Source organism: Pangasianodon hypophthalmus, chromosome 18, assembly GCF_027358585.1.
Source record: "Pangasianodon hypophthalmus isolate fPanHyp1 chromosome 18, fPanHyp1.pri, whole genome shotgun sequence".
NCBI lineage: Eukaryota > Metazoa > Chordata > Actinopteri > Siluriformes > Pangasiidae > Pangasianodon > Pangasianodon hypophthalmus.
In genome coordinates this window covers 18,213,615-18,234,616 of record NC_069727.1, presented here as the reverse complement: position 1 = coordinate 18,234,616, position 21,002 = coordinate 18,213,615, and the positions used below count along the sequence as shown (strand labels likewise).

The following is a 21,002-nucleotide window of genomic DNA, read 5'->3' as shown; positions in this document are numbered from 1 at the left end:
CCTCTCAAGGTTTCTTCCTCATATCATCTCAGGGAGTTTTTCCTTGCCACTGTTGCCTCTGGCTTGCTCATTAGGGATAAATTCACATATTTACAATATATTTTTTTGTAAATCCATTTATTTCTGTAAATCTGCTTTGTGACAATGTCCATTGTTAAAAGCGCTATACAAATAAAATTGAATTGAATTGAATTGAATTGAAGAGCATTAGTGAGGTCAGGCGCTGATGTTGGGATGTCGAGGAGGTCTGTGGTGCAGTCGGTGTTCCAGTTCATCCCAAAGGTGTTCAGTGGGGTTGAGGTCAGGGCTCTGTGCAGGACACTCGAGTTCTTCCACTCCAACCTTCACACACCATGTCTTCATGGAGCTCGCTTTGTGCACAGGGGCATTGTCATGCTGGAACAGGTTTGGGCCTCTTAGTTCCAGTGAAGGGAAACTGTAATGCTACAATTGTCTGTGGACTAAGCCCCCTGTCTTTCTAAGATTACAAACATTTCAATGGAAGGTTTAGTTTTTTGCATCCAAGAGTATCATTTTGGATTTTTTTTAAACCAAGTGCAACAGCACCACCAGCGGTCATGAGAAAAACACATCAAATGACATGAAGGGCTAAGCCTAACAAGCCCATCGCTGTAGATTCATGCAGCCAATAAGTGACAGTTGTGCCAGGTGATTGTACAGAGTGACATGCCCCCTACATTTAAGCTTGATTAGGGCTATAAACTTTCAGCCCGTTTCAGGAATGTTTCCGTAATACGTCATCAGTAGCAGTGTTGCAGAATCATGGGTGTAATGAACGTGAACAAGGTGGATACTTTACTCATTATGTCATCATTTCCCCTAAAATGTATTTGGAGGCAAAACTAAAAGTTGATTAAAAGTTGAATAAGCACACATTGTCTAATCAAAGTACAAATTACACAATAGGACAGACGACGAGAACCATAAGGTTAGAGCTTTTCTATTTACTGTGTTTGCTATGCAAAGGAAACGCAGCATAAACTCAGTCAGGCATTATGGGCTATAATATACTGCTCAACCCTAATAGTTTAATTGTTGAGCTACTGATAGATTTTAGCCCTCCTGTCTAATATCACCACCATCCACCACCGTAACTGTGTGCTTCCAACTTTGGGTACATACGGGTGTGATGGTCAGGTGTCCACAAACTTTTGTCCATATAGTGTATGATGGTTGAATAAACAAAACTCTTGAAATATCTTGAAATTATCAGCAATATGCTTTGATTCTATTTAGTCTTGCTGCAAATACTAAACATTGCACATCCTGGACAAAGTTGTTATAAATCTTTAGTAAAATACAGTACCTTGTGCAGACTTTCACAGTATAAGCAAAGCTATTGTCAACACTATAGTGTTTGGTCTGCATGACCAGTAGTGGCTTCAGATCTGTAGGTACATGTTTATGTGGTGAACAGCCTGGAGATCTTGGAGTTAACAGACTGTGTTTTGTGATGGTAGTGCTGCTGGTATGTGTCCTTGTGTTTAGGCTAATCCTTCCAAGGTGCTTCCTAATGGTGCTGCCAGCTTAGCACAGCTGCACCAACTGTGGTGGCACAGTAAAAATTAATTACAGAAGAGGAACCATCTGAGGGATACCTGTGCTGTCAGAACAGTATTCCTCTAAAAGTATTAGCATAAGGTTGTCCAGGATGTAACAGTTTCAAAGTTTAATGGTGATAATAGGCAGACTTGCAGCACTGGTTCAAAAGACACCCCATATTTTGTGACATCCATAAAATGTCTTTCATGATCATTGCTGCTCTGTAAATGACATGATTGTTTGCTTTCCGGAGAAAAGACGACATGATGTTGAAAATTGGCTTGAGAGACTCCAGCTGCCCACCCCCCAAAACCTACACCCTCAGCCAACGGCCTTCCTCTACACCATCGTCCCCCAGTCTAAACACACCTGACTTGTAAATATTCTTTATTGCGTTCGTAACGTAAACACTCTCAGTGCCGGACCCGTTGGACGACTTTTCCCACACTCGCGGAGTAAGGGTGGTCACTCTGTTCTCTAAACAGCAGTAGAGCAGAGAGGCTGGCGAGCAGGGCTTACGTCACCTTGCAGAGCTCTGGAGCACTTCCAGCCACCCACCAAGAGCACCACCACCCACTCGTGCTAAAAAAAAAAAAAAAAAAAAGCTCTCAGAGTACCTGGGACTTCTCTGCAATGGTACCTTGAGGTGACATTCTCCAATCAGTCGTGCACTAAAATAAAATATACTAAGGGGGTAATGCTTTGACCTGTAAGCATTGAAACCATCTATGCAAATGTTATAATATCAGTAATACCCAGAGGAAACTGAAGCACAGGAGCAGAGACAGGAGTTAAACCCCCAACCATGGAGGTGAGAGGCAACAGTACTAACCACTAAGCAACTGTAACCCCCCAGTAACATTCATGTGTTTCAATTTGCTGCATATATGTATTGTAAAATATATACATATTTTAATTCCATAGTTATACTGCAACTCAATACATATATGTATAAAACCACATAAAACTAAGTGCGATATAACTATGGAATTAAAAGGAGTGAACATGATCACTGTTGTGCGTGAATGACAGAAAAAACGTAACAGGGTTTTTTGGTTGGGTTGATTTTTTTTTTACCTGAAAAAACTTGAACAAAGAGATCTTAAAAGAAGAACGAAGCAGGACTCATGCAGGACCTCTTACAGGTTCTGTTCATTTTGACTGGTTTTCCAGCATGCTATCAGTTCCAGGAGTAACGTCTTATGTTGGTCTCTTCAGCACGTCTGTGACACATTTAAACAGCACCCGAACAAACATTGACCTTCCATTCAAGAAACTAAAAGCTCTTTGCCGAACAGCTTCAAAGGGAAGTGGAACAACAGATAAATATTGATATAGTTCAAGCCTCTGATAGGCTTGGAGTTGGGCCATATTCTGCTCAATGTGAAATTCTGAACTCAGGTAACATATATATTATCAGTTATACGTGCAAACATGATCAGTGTGGGAAAAGTCTGACTAATAAAAGTCATCGTTTTAAATCAGTGTTAGATTATTGTTGTAAATTTCTACTGATGTGGAAAACTGTAAATGGCTCAAAACCATTTTAGGCTAGCTAGATTAAAGCTTATGATTTCCTTTCATTATTGTGATTAAGATGAAAGATTGTAAGTTTTAATATCCCGATTATTTGAATGCTTTTTTCTGTTTTTTTTTTTTCTCCTCAATTGAAGTTTTCCACATTTTATTGAACTGTTCTGGTTTGGTAGATCAGCCATTTGAAGATGCTGTTGTTACAATTTGCTATTTTGCATAGAAAGCTATGCCAGACTAAAATATCAAGTTATTATGGTAACCTTTGGTTTTTAATATCATACCACTCTTCTAAACCTCTCTAACACGTACATATTCATACAAAAGCTAACACTCTTTTGATGAAAACAAAAAATCACTCCATGTGGACTAGCTATTTACATGGAGTAGCTGTAACTCTCAGTTCAGAACTTACATGGTGACTTTCTCTGAAAATCAAAAAGACATCATAAAACAAAATGTGATTCCTACGCACACAGACATTTATACCCGACATTCTGTAGGTAAGTGCCTTTATATGTTCAGATGAATTCACAACACAAAGTATGCCAAATAGGACTCAATAATTGTTTAATCATAACTGTCAACACCATCTGTAAATCAAAACCCCCCAAAAATAGTCAAGGCAAGGAGAAAAAGAGGCACCACAAGCAGGAAGACAAAAAACCCACCCTTAAAAGTCAGGCTACATTTGTGTTCAGACTAAACATTTGTCATATGTTCCATTTTATTTGAAAGAATGCTTTGTTCTCTACTTGGTGTTTATTTTACCGTTCACAGGAGCACTTTGCATAGCATTTTCCTTAAACCCACGACCTCCAGATATCAAATATCACTTCAAAAACAACACATCGCTCTGTGAAAGTACACATATATAGTTCAGTTCCAAGCAACAATGTTCCACTATATTTTTGAGAAGAAAAATCTCACAGTCCATAGTCTTGCTCTATCAAAGCCACTGGTAGATGGTAAAAGCAGTAGCACACAGCAGATTCTTGGAGAGCCGTTTCAGGTAACATGCATCTCTGTAATAGGGGAATTTTTATGGGTGACTGACTAGTAGAGCATATCAGTCAAGGCCATTGAAATAATGCTGTTTAAATACTGCTACAGAATAGCTTTCTGGTTGGTGGAGGATGTATCTGTCTTATTGCTAGGCTCACCTGTAATGCATCAGGCTTGACCTGAATCTGGTCATCCAGGAGTGAACCCTAAAGGATATACGTCAATGTTCTAATACTTGACTGGTCTACCGAAATTCCCCTCAAAGCTCACTCTTACTAGAAGATGATGATTGGCCTGTAGCGCCACTTGGTTCTGCCCCTTCAGGAGCAACGTTTTTCGGCTCAAAGTTGAGCGAGGCGGAGTTTATGCAGTAGCGCTTTCCAGTGGGCCGGGGGCCATCGTCAAAGAGGTGTCCGAGGTGAGCGCCACACTGAAAATACGCACAAAGTTAATTTCACTTGTACAGAGTTTGATCACATTTGCATTAAATTCAACTGATCTATTGATCCATTCATTATATTTCTGTGGTAAATCAAGTGTTTTGGTTGGTTTGATCATAAGTAATGTACCTGACTGCAGCTAGTCTCCACTCTGTGCATGCCATAAGAGAAATCATCCATCAGTGTTATCGAGTCCTCTTTGATAAGATCAAAAAAGGACGGCCATCCTGTTTTAAAAAAAAAAAAAAAGGACATTGTTGTGGTTTGCACTGTAAATCTGTGGTGCGTGTGGTAGTGCGTGTGTATATTTATCCTTGTTTTTATTCTAACCTGGAAGCACCAGTAGAATGGAATCCCCCTACTATATCTTGGCTTTTCCCTCTCTGTCTTAGCACTTGGAGTGTCTTTTTATCTGAGCCTGCCAAACCACCACTAAGCGTTTATTTTTGTAACTCATTCCAGACTAGATGTTTGGCGTACCCCCTCTCCAACTTTCTTTTCATTGCTTAGTGAGATCCTTGCTTGCCTTGTAATTAAAGGACAGAATGAAGCAGTGGCCTTTATTAAACATAAAGCGCATATCCGCATGCTCAGGGTGTCAGGATTTGCATATTTTAGAGGATAAGAAGCAAAGTGTCCTGACATGGGAATACACATATCCATGACACAGAAATACAAGCGTAATATTAACATCTAAGAAAAACGGCACATGAATACGGCGCACTCTCCACTGAAAGACAGAGAACTACTATGTACCACACGCTTTTACAGGTGGTTACAGTCTAACCAAAAGCAGAGGAAGTCAAATAAAAGTCACAGAAAATGTCTGCCTGATCCTTGGTGTGGCAGGCTATCTCTGTACCGCATGGCTTTTATGTGGAAGGCTTCAGCTCTCTGAAAGGGGAGCGAATGGAAAGAGCGGCCACGCCGGCTCATGGGTGGTCCTCCTCATGGCTTCCTGGGTAGCAGGAGAGTCTGGAGGAGAGGAAGCTGTGGAGCTCTCGCTCTCGTACTGCTTCAGCAGACACATTCGTATACGTAGACTTCCCCAGCAAACTTTCTACATTAATATGAACAGTAATAACAATTAATGACCTTGCTCCACAGACTAAGGTAATTTTGCTTCCTATCTATGTGGTGCAGTGAAGTATGACTTCTGACTCTTGCAAGTTCTCAAGTCACGCAGAACAGTTTGAAACAATTTGAGTTTGAATTAGTCATTCACAACAGCCGCTGATTCAGAGGTTATGAAGTAAAAGTTGGCAGGCAAAGCGCATGTAAAAATGAAAAATATTTGACACGGCAAGCCTTCCCTCTCTTCCTCTCCCTCTCTAGTCATCCTATCCTGAAGTCTGGCTTGATTCAAAACAGATTAAAACTTATTTATAAAACAAAAATGGTATAGTGAAGCAGGAGAAGAGGTCTGGGTTGAAAATAAACCTCCCTCAAGTTTTCACCTCCCCAGCTTTATCCTGTTGTTCACCCCAAGTTCAATAACCAACAGCATGTTCCTTCTTAATTGCTAAGCGGTACCATGCACTGGTAATTCTAGAGGCTTTTTCCTTTGAGCCAGCTAGACGTGGGGCCCTGACTGTTGAGACCATATGCTGAACATCAACAGGGGCTTATCCCAGAGATCCCATGGAGCGCAAGCTCTCATTGACACAAGGCTGCTCCAGGTTGCACAGTTGCATCATTAGCAAAAGTAGTATTATTGATGTGATCATGACAGAGTCGAGGCTCAGAGGAGACGACTCATTGTTGCGATGCTATCTGTGGTTAAAAGCACCAGGCAGTTCCTCACCCCCTCCCTGCTCTGCCGCTCCCCAATCCCAGGCCCAGCACGCTTCAGCCACTCTCTCCCCCTTTCCTCCTCCCTAGCTAGGGAGGCAGTGCTTGGCCACAACTACAAAGCCACAAAATTCCACTCAGATACAGGAAGCTCTCGGGGGAATATAGAAATCCTATGAGTCAGAGCAGGAGAATCCCGGTGGATCGTTTCTGCACTGATCTAATGGAGCTTTATCGGTGGACTGAGCAGAGCAGTGAATGGAGCAGTGTAGCCGAGCTCTAACAAAACAGGAAATTGAGTCTATATGAGGCTGGCCTGCAACATGGGCTGCATACAACGCAGGAGGTTTGGCTCTGGTCTCTGCAGCGAAGACAGAAATCACTTGGTGCAAGGAAAAATCCTATTTTTCACTGTGGGCCCACATGGTTCCTATTACAGGTTGTTTTCTGTGGGGAATTCATGCATGCTTGTAGGTTGAACGGAGACGGAATAAAAATAGCGTACATAACACCACAAGAGAAAATGTTTTGGATTGCAGAGCTGTGAGACATTAACAAACTGTTCCCAGAATAGTATTCGTATTGTGTCATGCTCTGCCACAAAAAAAAAAAAAAAAAAAAAAAAAAATCAAAACGAATTTGAAATAATACATTTTACTGGGCCCATGCCTGTGACCTTTAACACACTGCAGAGGCCTAACTAAGCTTAAAACTGCAAGACTTCATTCCAAAAAAATTGCTGCAAAGCTCTAAGGCGTAGTTCTTGTAAACTAGACATATTCATTTTTATCCTGTGTGATAAAAAAACTTACTCAGAGTTATGCACTAATTGCAAATGAAATGGAATAGCATTGTTTGATGTGAACAAATTGAGAGTTGGGAATTTCCGAAGGATTACAAATGACAGCAACCTAAAGTTTACTGGCAATACATTAATCTCACAGACACAGATAGCGTTCATTAAAATAACTGGCTGGATATTTTGTGAGCTTATTAAAGTCAGTGTGTTAGCCTACTTCACGCAAGTAGATTAATAAGAATGTGAACCTTTGTAGCCTGCACTTAGTGCCTTATTAGACAGCAGACTGAGTACACATTCGGCCTTGCAATCAACCATAAAGAGGGCAAAAAGGTCAACCTCTCCCTTCAGAGGAGTATGAGCAACACAGAGAGAGACAGAGAGAGGGGTCAAAGGCAGCAAGTTTATATTTTTGCATAGATATGGACACATATTTCATTTGTGCAGCACTTCTATATGACTAAAAATGCAAGCAAAAGGAAGATTTCAGAAGTATTCATATAAAACAACACTCAAAGTGGGCATTCCCTTATGAACTGGGTGCTAAAATATCTATACATTAGATATCCACATCCTTAAATTACAGTTAATTGCTCTGGTTAGAGAGATTGGTAGAAACATACCTGAGTCAGAATCAAATTTCTTATCTGACCTGCAACAAAAAAGTAAAAAAAAAAAATTATTAGGGCTTGAAAAGTTGAACTCTTCAGAGCTGAGCTGTCTAACAACAGGTTCAGAGAAAGAAAGGATTACACCTGATGGGGGACTATTTTTCTCTAATGTCAAGTCACGGTCCAACGCTGAGCTCAATCTTCCATTACAAAGCCAACTCTTTCCCGAGTGTTTCATTTTCTCTAATTCCTTTTTCCCCTCCACAAAAAAACCCTGTACTTGGGAAATATCTAGCGAGCAATAAGTAGGCAATTTGTGCTCTCTGAGCGCATAGTTTGGAGGATGGGAGGGAGGTATGAAGGGTTTGTCTGTCTCCTTTGAGAACATTGTTCCTAAGATATGGGTTAATGCAAGCCATAAATTCAGCATCCTTTGAAGCTCTCCAGCGAGCTATGGGAAAAAGGCGACCTGGTAATGGCTCCTGGGCTGCCTTCGGACACCCTGTCAGGTAGAGTTAACCTCGTGCTGCAGCTGGGCCACGTGTGTGGAGAAGCCCGAACCCACCAATCAGAAGATATCAGAGAGAGATGGACAGCGTTCCAAGCACATCAACCACACAAAACAACTCACAGCACTCTGTTCCTAATATCTTGTTAGTAAGCTGTGAAGAGTTTAGTAAGATCTAATCTAGCTTTAAAGTAATGATTTTACAGATGTGAGATGGCGTGAGCTGTACAGGAGGTGAATTATGAGAATTGCCAACAATCATTAAAAAGTATCCTTAAAAATAGCAAACACTTAAAAACTTACATAAACAGAGGGGCGCCGCAGACAACACACCTGTAGATCCCCTCCTCTTTGTGGTCTGTATATTCTCCCCTGAATGCACTAAAATGAACAAAGGCAAGTTTAATTAGTTACATGCTCTCATACAGACTTAATCAATATTTTAAGATGTTTTGCACTTGCTAAATCTATCTTAACTGACCTAAAAGCCATTACCGTACACGTCAACCAAACATTTTTGTGGGTTGTTAACAAACTGCATTTTGTTATTCTTGCTCAACACATCTGGTTAAGAGTGTCATGAGATTCAACATGATTTATAAACAGTTTAATCTTCACCACGATGCTTAAGAAGCTGATCTGCTTGAACATGGCTGGTTTAGATCAGGCTGCAGTGAGGGCGACATGCAGAGAGAGGGAATATCTAAAAGGGGAGCAGCTTGGTTTTGTAACCTCTGATCGTCTGCAAGCCGCAGGCCTCAGAAAACTCAACACCCTCACCCACACGCAGACTCAGGGCCTGGGGCATTTTTCACATTCCTCCTGCCAATGGGCCGATAAATACTTTCCCCACGTGTGCTTTGCTGTGGCCGAACCCAACCAGAGAGGGGAAAAAAAGTAACAGAGTTCTGCCTTTTTCTCTGCAAACATGACATGGTTTGCAGGCTGGCATCGTCAATGCACTCGACCGCGCTCTCGTCTCCTTAACCCAGACAGGCCAAACAGAGACAGCAACAAGCTCAGAACAGTCAGGAGGCAACTATCCATCCAGCACTACAGAAAGCTCATGTGACAAATCTCTGATGCATTTCATAGCCATAAATCACCAGGGCGGATATTTCGAATATTTGTGTAGCTGTCTAAAACCAAGAGGAAAAAAAAAAAATATGCAAAAGGTTCGAACAAAGAGTACAAAACATACTAAAAACCATCAGGGAAAAAGAGGCTTCACTCTTTTGGGCTGCACAATATAACATTTCAGTTATCTAAAGCTGCAATTTGTCAATGGGTCCTATGACAACAAAACATATTTTTTAAAACCTCCGTTAAAAAACTCAAAACCCTTTCTAGATCTTTCCATTATGATTTTTTTTTAAAAAACTTTGCAACCCACTATGTTCAGTTTTTGTGGCGTTTTTAACTGCCGTTAACTGATGCATGAGGGTGTGACAGTGGAACCTCAGGTCAGGATTCGTAACTTTCGTACATCCGGAGGATTTAAAATCGTTATCCACTAGATGGCACGTCAGAGCCAAAGCGTCTCTGTACGGTTTCCATGGTTTCCGTGTTCTTCTTCAAAACTTTTGCTGTTGTTGATTGTTGTCATGGGTCAAATAGCATACGACCTTACATGTAAAAATATTTACTAATCTAGTAGATCAAGTACATTTTTACACAAAACCAACCTTTCGGTAGGTTTGTAAGCTACATGACTGGTATTTTTTATTTTTTTTTAAACTCACTAACCGCAATGATAGAACTGGTTTGCGTTATACTCAAAACCTGTCTAAAAAAGATCATAAGTATGCGATTTGAGAACACAGCTCTAGTTTGTTCAGTTACACTATTTATGCTCGTATTGCTTTAATAGTTTCTCAGTCCAAACTCTGAGCGAGCACAGAATAGAACCAGCAGCCATCTTGCATATATATATATATATATATATATATATATATATATATATTCAAAGTTAAAAGTGATTGTAATCCTGGACTTGTATCGTTACAACTTTATTGTTTCTAAAATGTCTTTACAACCTTAGTGTCTTTATAAAATCTTTTTTCTAAGATATTTCAATCCCAATATAAATCGTACAAAAAAATAACACTAAAAAAATACAAAAGTCTAGACTGTCACTGCAGACCCTACAAGGTTCAAAATAAAAGTCTTAGGAAACGGTGACAAACCTCTGTTCTACCGTGTGGATTGTCTCACCTCTCTGTGCCCTTTTCCTGAGTAACATGGTACTGCATAGGTGTCAAGCGCTTCCTCAGCTCTTCCTGAGAGAAGCTCTTGGGCCATGTCGTCTTGGAGCGGCATGTCCCTAGAATACGTTGGGTAGGATGCAAGTAAGTGTCCTCGTGTATAGCACATTAAAGCATTTTAAAACACACTACTGCAATTTGCACTGCAAAAGAATATGCAAACCAAATGAAGCCATCATACAGCAGTTTTAAAAGACAACCTGTTTCTGCATAATTCCAAGCATGAGTCAGTTTTCACTGTACTGATGTGTGGGTCACATTTACGCACACGCTCATACATTTATACACAGAAGCATGCACTCGGTCATGCTTGAAAATTGTAAATCGCATTAATCAGGCACACATGCTCCATTTTGGAAACCTGGGTCCTTGCTGAGCAATTTTAATTAATGATATAAAAAGAGTATATGATATGCTTAAAACGATGACCTAATTGAATCAATGTATGTTGACTCTTGCCTGGAAAACTGTACAGCATGTGACAGTGGGTCAGTGCAAAAATTATGTGCTACAGCCAAAGTATTACACTGTTCATTATTCACAGTCAAATGTTTTACCTCAGTTAAACATCCATGTCAACATTTCTTAGCCAGGGGAAATACCTACCACTACTGGCATTAGAAGGAGCACAAGCTATCTAGCATTGCAACAATGGTGACATCTAGAGGGCAAATCGAGGACTGACTGGATACTTGTCCATTCATACATCAATAATGGAATTATAGATCTTACAACTCTAAAGACAGAGTAAAACTAAGTGGAGATATTATAACAGGAAATTCAACATAATACCAATTAATTTTCAGCTAATACTAATTTAGCCCCCTCACTGGATAAGACTACTTTCATTGTGCATGTGAGGCCCGTGGTGGTTCAACACCGCTGTGTTATTTTCAGAGCTCCTGCTTTGGAGAAGGCCGTGTGCTGGGAGACTGGAGCTCCTGTCACTTGTGCTATGTGGAGAATTCCTTCCCACAAGATTGAAACCATGTGAAAGGAGGAAATAATGGGGTCTTTAAAGGGTCCCATTGGTGAATGGGCTCCATTGATCGGTCTTTCTCTGTCCAGTGAGTACAAAGTTACTTCTGACACAAATACTGAGAGGAGAGGAGAAGAGGAGAGTAGAGGAGAGGAGAGGAGACGAGAGGAGAGGAGGAGAGGAGAGGAGAGGAGAGGAGAGGAGAGGAGGAGAGGAGAGTCCCCTCCTTACAGGACTCCCCCATATTCTCACAGGGAGAGGACTTCTGGATCCTATTAGAGAGACATACACACAAAGAAAAGGAAAGTGACAGAGAGAGAGAGAGAGAGAGAGAGAGAGAGAGAGAGAGAGAGAGGAGAGAAAGCTAGCAAGAAAGCACAATAATCAAATGATAAAAAGAAGGAAAGAGAAAAAGAAGGAAAGAAAAAGAACAAAAGAAAAATGATAAAGAAAGAGCAAGAAAGAAAAAAAAAAGAAACTTCTAAATAACTTGTAAAATTTGCTCAGTGACATTGGATTCAAAGTCTCCAGGACATTTTCCCAAATGTTTAATGTTTATCATCCATAAGGACAAACGCATTATCTGTCTTAATTGTCCCATCCTACCATGAAAGCCAGGATCTACTGGTACTGACAACTCCCAGTACACACTTCCTATTTCAGTACCACGTAATTCATTAAAAAACAACAAAACCATTTGAAGCTCAGCTGTGCATGCAAGCTTAAAGGAAGTTAAAAAAATGTTAGATGTTAATCCATGAACAACTGAAGAATCTAGTCTAGGAAAGAGAATGATGAAATCTGGCAGCAAGGAGTTGTCAAATACAGAAAAAGCCCCCTAACCCCCCTTGTTTTTTTTTTTTTTAAACTGGTGGTCATTTTCACGGTGCTGTTTTTCCAATTTGCATGTGTACACTAATCAAGTCAGATATTAGAGCTCCTAAATGAAGTGCAAAAAAATAATTTTTGAGTCTTGTTGCTAGATTGGCTCTAAATCCAAACGGTGGCTTTCCCTGTAAGTGACGTCATCACGTACCCCTTGCTCACGCAGACACTCACGAGTGCGCACACAGAGAAAAGCGTGTGTTAGACCTCGCAGAGGCAGAGCACGCTACACACACTGCACACACTGCAAACACACACAGCTTCCAGTGGACCTGAGGGAAGCCCGCAGGCCTTGAGTTTAACAGGTTGGCTTTTGGTCACCAAATGCAGAAGATTGAACCCAGACATGGATGCCGCTACCACGATGGACGCTGCCGCAGGACAGCCAGCAGGCTCAGGCTAGAAAACAAAACAAAGGCGGGGTACGGGAAGGACAGAAAAATAAAACACAAGTCAGCAGTGTCAGTCACAGAGTCGGACACATACCACGGACACAGGAGGTCAACCTTAGGATAGTCTCAGCCTCAGATGCTCCTTATATCAACAGTGTATCTTTTGTCCACTTTTCTGGTCACAACCTTCAGAATGTTGATGTTTACAGTCTGAGTAGCTCTCTACAAAAAGGCTCATGGGATCCAGTCTTTAAAAGTATATTAAATAATGTTTCAAACAATCAGTGGTTAGTAAATGAGATGAACTTGTGTGTTTACCGACAGGCTATGAAAAATGGTCTGTGGTTGGTCATCTGTCCTGTCAGTCAATTTGCCTCATACAGACTTGATGAAGCTAGAGGACTGGCTTGTGAGACTAATCCTAAAATGACCAACATCTTTCAAGCAGGGGAAAGACCTTTGATGAGAAAAAATGATGAGAAAAAGCGAGTAAGTATTGTGAGCAGAACATGAAGCACCCCATTCTAAATGGAAACCTTGCAAGAGAAGAGATGTTGCATTTTCTGGACTATAAGACTCTCCAGGGACAACCCTTCTTAGAGTGTAAAAAAATGATTTATATATTTATTATATACAACATATAAATAAACTTCAGAGGTCTTGTGGAGTCCATGCCTCAAAGGGTCAGAGCTGTTTTGGTGGTAGGCAGGTGGTTTTAATGTTATAGCTGATCGGTGTGTGTGTGTGTATATATGTAGACACACACACACACACACACACACACACACACACACACACACACACACACACACACACACACACACACACACACACACACACACACACACACTGATCAGCCATAACATTAAAACCACCTACCTAATATCCTGCCTAACCTGCACATCCCACAGACCCACAGATGCTCGATCAGACTGAGATCTGGGGAATTTGGAGTCAACACCTTGATCTCTTTGTCATGTTCCTCAAACCATTCCTAAACAATGTTTGCAGTGCGGCAGGGCACATTATCCTGCTGAAAGAGGCCACTGGCATTAGGGAATACCGTTGCCATGAAGTGGTGTACTTTTTCTGCAACAATGTTTAGGTAGGTGGTACGTGTCAAAGTAACATCCCCATGAATGCCAGAACCCAAGGTTTCCCAGCAGAACATCGTCCAGAACATCACACTGCCTCCGCCAGCTTGCCTTCTTCCCATAGTGCATCGTGGTACCACCTCTTTCCCAGGTAAGTGATGAACATGATTCATCAGACCAGGCCACCTTCTTCCATTGCTCCGTGGTCCAGTTCTGATGCTCACATACCCACTGTGGGTCAGCATGGGCTCTCTGACCGGTCTGCAGCCCCTCCATGTTCACAGGCTCAGAAGTAATTGGACAAACTGACAATCATAAATATTAGGATTATTTTTAATACTAATTTTAATAGTTTGCAGTCAATGACTGCCTGAGATCTGGAACCCTATGGCCATCACCAAATGCTGAGTTTCCTCCCTTGAGATGATTTGCCAGGTCTTTACTGCAGCTGCCTTCAGTTGCTGCTTGTTTGTGGGTCTTTCTGCCTTCAGTTTTTTCTTCAGTAAGTGAAAAGCAGCTCAATTGGTTTGAGGTCATTGGATATTTAAGAACATTTAATTTCTTTGCCTTAAGAAGCTCTTAGGTTGCTTTCGCGGTACCTTTTGGGTCTTTATCCATCTGTACTGTGAAGCGCTGTCCTATCAGTTTTGCGGCATTTGACTGAATGTGAGCAGAAAGTAGCTCTATACACTTCAGAATTCATCCTGCTACTTCTATTAGCGGTCACATCATTAATAAACACCAGTGACCCAGTTCCACTAGCAGCCATACATGCCCATGCCATAACACTGCCTCCACATGTTTGACAGATGATGTGGTATGCTTTGGATCATGAACCCTTCCTTTCCTTCTCCAACTCTTCTGTTCCCGTCATTCTGGTACAAGTTAATTTTGAGTCAGAACTGGCCAGGCTTTTTTTTTTTTTTTTGTAGCAAAGTCTAACCTGGCCTTTCTGTTCTTGAGTGTTACCAGCAGTTTGCATCTTGAGGTAAACCGTCTGTATTTACATTCATGAAGGTGTCTCTTGATTGTAGACTTTGACAATGATACACCTACCTCCTCCAGAGTGTTTTTGACTTAGCTAGATGTTGTGAAGGGGTTGTTCTTCAATAAGAAAAGAATTCCGCAATCATCCACTTTAGTTGTTTTCTGTGGTCTCCCAGGCCTTTTGGGGTTGCTGAGCTCGCCAGTGCATTCCTTATTTTTAAGAATGTACCAGATTGTTGATTTGGCCCTCCTAAAGTTTCTGCTATCTCTCATTGGTCTGTTTTGTTTTTTCAGCCTAATGACGGCCTCCTTCACCTGCATCAACACCTCTTTGGACTGCATATTGAGAGTTCCCATGAACAGCTAACAAATGCCAATTCAACGCTTGGAATCAACTCCAGACCTTTTATCTCCTTAATTTGTAATGAAATAACGAGGAAACAGGCCACAGCTGGCCATGAAACTGCTTATCAGTCAATTGTCCAATTACTTTTGAGCCTGTGAAAATGGAGGGACTCTGTAAAAAAAAAATGGCTGTAATTCCTAAACAGTTAATGCAATATTTTTGTTAAACCCCTCGAATTAAAGCTGAAAGTCTACACTTCAGTCACATCTTGATCACTTCATTTCAAATCCATTGTGGTGGTGTACAGAGGCAAATAGGGTACACTGTGCAAATAGTTATGGACCTGACTGCGTATGTGTGTATAATATTATTTATAAATCTATATAAACATTTAGATTCTGTTTGAACCCTTGTACATGATGCAGATGTCTTACAGTCTGGAAATTATGGTATGCAATGCAGTAATGATTTAGGCAGAAAACAGAAATAGAAGAAGGGTAAAGAAAAAGCAAGGAGTTAATTTTAAAAAGGTTAAAGAGTTAAAATAGTTTCATAAAAAAGTATCTTACATGAAAACCAAGATCTAGGGGTAAACACAATTTCAAATACACATCAAAACCAGACGTGCTTGGAATGAAAAATAAAAACTAAAATACAATTTTACATGTGTGAGAAGATTTAGAGGGGTATGAGTTGTATAGATTACAGCTGACAAAAGGGGTTATGTGTAAAGCAGAGAGTCTTCATGAAAAGAGCATGTTGGGGAAGACAACTGAGCAGATGTGCAATATTCCTGGCCATTGTCAAATCAGTGGCTCCTCTGGCTGTAGCACATGATAAACCCTCAGTGAACTTCGGATGACAGGAAGTGAACTAGCCTAAACACTGAGAAACTGTCTAATAACATGGACAATGTTACCTAGAGGCTAAGATACTACCTGTTTTGTTTGCTTTGTGGAAAAGACGCATATAAATTAGGCTTGAAGTCAGCCAACTGCAGAGACTGTAAATGCAAATTACACGCTGTGTTGCATGTGATGGCTCATTAGGAAAGGAGCTGGTTGGTTTTAGATCAACAAAGAGCAAAAAAATATAAATAAATAAATAAATAAATAAATAAATCAACTGTGACCTGTGTTTTTACAACTAAAACTTTGAGGACATGAATCCTCTCCTTAGCGATCTCCCTCAACTGGTGACAGAAACAGACATCTTAAATTACAGTACCTAGTGAAATGGGCGAGGTGACATTTAGGAGTCGCCCAATGCTCAGAGCGGACCTCGAGTACTGGAGAGCGGCCAAAGTGCGGAGAAGATGGCACGCCATCGCGGCTATAGCGTAGTGAATTCAAGCGGAAGAGGAGAAGAAGAGTGGGCCAGGGTCGCTCAGCACAGACGGGTGAAACTACAGAATCAGACAACTGGAATGTTATAATCCTAAAGTGTGCTACTGTTATCTAAATTCACAGGGATCATTACACCAGTGGAACATGTGTGTACAAAAAGCTCACTACTGAGGAAAAGGGAACACAGTCTGAGAGTCGGAAAATATCTAAGGCTAGAATTTCTGTGAAAGGAGGTCCATCTAGTGGTCATACAGGTGACACTGTGAGACAGAAGAGAGAGAGAGACTTTCATCTGACTGCTGAATAATTCATCTAATGACTGTGTATGTACAACATTAATGAGACAAATAGCTTTGTTATTCAAACAGACTCATCAATCTATAGTTAAAAGGTTAAAAAAATAGGATACATTTATCTGTATTGGGGCATTTATTCAGTATTAACAAATATTAATACTGAATGATTTCACAGGTAATTTAACTGGTTAAGGAACTGGCACCATTCACTGCTTTGCTATTTAAAAATGACAGCCAGCTGAACCATCGTGACATTTTCATATAAATGATTTACTGGAGTTAAGTCAGGCCACATTTAAAAATACACAACCATGAGCTCTTAGCGTAGGTTATAATTAGCTGGGTATGCTCGCTTCTACGCTTGACCTTACGTGTGTAATTGTTCCAAAGTGAAGGTTTTTTCTTTTAGCCCAAACACCTAAGATCATCGTTCTAACTGAATATTACAAAAAGCATTCAATAATGTTGACTGGTATGTACTTTATTAATCAAATTCTAAGGTCTTGTTTATCACTTTATATTATATAGTGTGTGTAAAAGTCTTAGGCACCCTTTAGTTTTTAGTACGAACTTTGTTATAGACTTTTATTTTATGACTTTATGACTTTTATGAACTATTCAGTACAAAAAGTTTTTAGATTCCAAACATTAGTTTTCCAGCACAAAATGAAATGTTACAGAAAAATGTTTGTATGTCAGTAAAGAAAGCAGCAGATTCCATAAGAGACACTTTTCAGATAAAAACATAATGAAGGCTGCTGGGTTTCGCTGCAGAAATAAGAAGCGAGTCGACAGTCAAAGTCTCCAGAAGAACTGTGGCTGCTTCTGCAAGATGCTCAGTAACACTTCCAGCTCATTTCCTTATAAAACTGCACACACTGCACCTCAGATACTGCTTTATTTTTAATGCGAAGGATCGTTACACCAAATATTGCCTTTGTTTCATTTATTACTGTTTACTGCTCTTTATAGTATTTTTTTAAATGTAGAAACATTTAATTTCATTATTTTTGAAGGTTCCTTTACTCTACAGCATTTCTTTGCATGTGCCTAAGACTTTTGCACAGAACTGTATATATATAAATTTTTTTTCCACAGATGCTGAGTCACTGTGGCTTAAAAGGCAAGACTTTCACAAATTTCAAGAAGAGAAACAGTCAAGAGTCAAAGCGCTGCCACGTCCAATACGAGATGGACTTTATTTCCTCTGTAATGGTAAACAGCGAGACTGGCTGTCATTAAGACCCGGACATGAGAAAGCAAGAAATAATCATTAAGGGAGGGTCTGAAATCCTGCTAACATTTCACTGCTCCTGCAGCTTTATAAGGCCTTATAAGGCTGCGATGGCTGTAGGAGAGACAGAGCGATATTATATAAACTCTGCAGCAAATGTTTCTTTTTCATCCAAGTGGATGCACATTCCTGCATTAGCCATGTAACCTGGTATCGAGTGTCAGTATGAAAAGCTTGTTCTGGCTGGTAGTTTTGGTGTTAAAAAGTCTGGACAATCCAGATACCAGCTGTCGAGCTGTTAGACCATCTTCACCGGGAGGCGAGAGGAAAAGAGCTGCTGAATACACATCTATAAGGTAGACTTCTGAGAAGATAACACAAGAGTAAGGCAATTAGAAAATCTCAGATAGTTTTATTTAAGTAATGAAGGAGCAGGAGCACAAGTTCCCGGCTGGTGAAGATGGCCTGCCAGCTCGGCCTGGGCTTTGGGAGCTGATCAGACTGAGCTGGATTTTCCACCAGGGTCTTGGCACATGCCTGTGTTGCATTATTTATTTATATATATCTATATACTATATATATATATATATATATACTATATATATATATAGACAACCTTTATAATTCATTATCATGTTTAAAGAACATTACAGCATACTGATACATAATTATCCTAAAATCAACCTGTTCAAACCAGCCTCATTTAGTTTAAACACCTATCAACAACTCGAGTCATTTCTCAGACACATATCTATTACTCCTTAGCTAGTTACTATAGCAACAGCAGTTCACAGACACCGCACGCGCAGTTAGCGAACTTAGCTATAGTGTGTTGCGTATAGCCAGCTAGCTTTAATAACAGTAAAAAAAAGTGCGAGCTAGAAATAAATAACAGATCAATATAACTATCCTAAAGACATGAGGAGGAAAAAAAAACCGTGTAGATATTTTTGTTCACGCCGGCACACAAGAATAATAAACTCCCAGTGCTATAAAGATATACTATAGCTAGCTAGCTAAACAAAACGCACGCGCGCGCGCTCGCGAGAGAGAGAGAGAGAGACAGACAGAGCATGTTTGAGTATTTAATAATAAAGAGTGAATAAAGACGGAGCTTACCAGGGAAAAGGAAAGCAGCCGACAGCAGGCAGAGCGGTAGAAGTGAGTCTGTGGGTCGGAGGTGCTGCCGGAGCTGCATCTGTCTGACAGCGCAGGCAGAGCGCGACTTGTTAGGTAATGACAAGTGCATTGTGGGAAATTCCTCAGACGCGCCTGTCATCTCCAAATATGAGCAATAACGGCCGGTTATTCGCGCGCGCGCGCAAACCGCTCAGTAATAGTGGGAGTAGTGGAGGGAAAACCGTTAACATGGCTATGATTTTAACCCCTTTCTCTCTCAAATCCACCCCTTATTCACTCAGAGTCACTTAAATCTCACTTCATGCAGTATTTCTGCCAGAAATCCTAATTACGCACTGCCTCCTCTCCACAGATGTGACCGATTTGCCAGTGCAGTTTGGCTAACGCTGCTAACGCTGCTAACGCTGTAGCTGCCGGTTAGCCGCCTGCACACTACTCACTACACTACTCACTACACTACACACTACTCACTACACTACTCACTACACTACTCACTACACTACACTACTCACTACACTACACACTACTCACTACACTACTCACTACACTACTCACTACACTACACTACTCACTACACTACTCACTACACTACACTACACTACTCACTACACTACTCACTACACTACACTACTCACTACACTACTCACTACACTACACTACACTACTCACTACACTACTCACTACACTACACTACACTACTCACTACACTACTCACTACACTACACTACACTACACTACTCACTACACTACTCACTACACTACACACTACACTACTCACTACACTACACTACACTACACTACTCACTACACCTACTCACTACACTACACTACACTACACTACTCACTACACTACTCACTACACTACACTAAGCTGCTTTTAAAGCGTCGCCAAAATCAGGTTTCAGAGTGTCCGCATCCAGGAAACACTTCAGCTGTAAAACACGTTTTACTGACCCGCAGTCTGCACAGATTTACTTAATGAACATAATTCAGTTATTTATATATATGGCTCGTTATTCCAATGTGTATAAGCTTACTGTTGTGAGGGTCTTAGAGTTATACTGGGGTATATGGAGGGGTATGAGGGCTATTGGAGGGGCATTATGGGGATATTGGAGGGTATGAGGGCTATTGGAGGGGCGTTATGGGGATATTGGAGGGTATGAGGGCTATTGGAGGGGCGTTATGGGGATATTGAGGGGTATGAGGGCTATTGGAGGGGCGTTATGGGGATATTGGGGGGGTGTTAGGGGGATGTTGGAGGGTATGAGGGCTATTGGAGGGGCATTATGGGGATATTGGAGGGTATGAGGGCTATTGAAGGGGCATTGTGGGGCTATTGGAGGGTATGAGGGCTATTGAAGGGGCGTTGTGGGGATATTGGAGGGGCGTTATGGGGATATTGGGGGGTATGAGGGCTATTGAAGGGGCATTATGGGGATATTGGAGGGTATGAGGGCTATTGGAGGGGCATTATGGGGCTATTGGAGGGGCATTATGGGGATATTGGGGGGTATGAGGGCTATTGAAGGGGCATTATGGGGATATTGGAGGGTATGAGGGCTATTGAAGGGGCATTGTGGGGATACTGGAGGGTATGAGGGCTATTGGAGGGGAATTGTGGGGATATTGGGGGGTATGAGGGCTATTGAAGGGGCATTATGGGGATATTGGAGGGTATGAGGGCTATTGGAGGGGCGTTGTGGGGATATTGGAGGGTATGAGGGCTATTGGAGGGGCGTTATGGGGATATTGGGTGGTATGAGGGCTATTGAAGGGGCATTATGGG

The 21,002-nt window shown here is 41.1% G+C and overlaps 1 protein-coding gene across 4 annotated transcripts; it reads right to left on the bottom strand.

Annotated features, from left to right (window-relative positions):
• Positions 1 to 3,649: 3,649 nt before the first annotated feature.
• msrb3 (methionine sulfoxide reductase B3) lies at positions 3,650 to 19,367 on the bottom strand. 4 transcript variants are annotated; one of them, XM_053241823.1, is made up of 7 exons: positions 19,193 to 19,367; positions 16,425 to 16,529; positions 10,465 to 10,573; positions 8,554 to 8,631; positions 7,755 to 7,783; positions 4,671 to 4,768; positions 3,650 to 4,531 (listed from the first exon to the last, which is right to left on the bottom strand). In XM_053241823.1, the coding sequence occupies exons 1-7, from the start codon at positions 19,350 to 19,352 to the stop codon at positions 4,361 to 4,363; spliced, it is 750 nt and encodes a 249-aa protein (XP_053097798.1). In that variant the 5' UTR covers positions 19,353 to 19,367; the 3' UTR covers positions 3,650 to 4,360. The 4 variants fall into 4 exon arrangements, with proteins under 4 accessions (XP_053097798.1, XP_026779022.3, XP_026779021.3 ...); XM_026923221.3 differs by lacking the exon at positions 16,425 to 16,529 and adding an exon at positions 12,651 to 12,777 and having other exon boundaries at positions 19,193 to 19,342; XM_026923220.3 differs by having other exon boundaries at positions 16,425 to 16,602; positions 19,193 to 19,317.
• Positions 19,368 to 21,002: the final 1,635 nt, after the last annotated feature.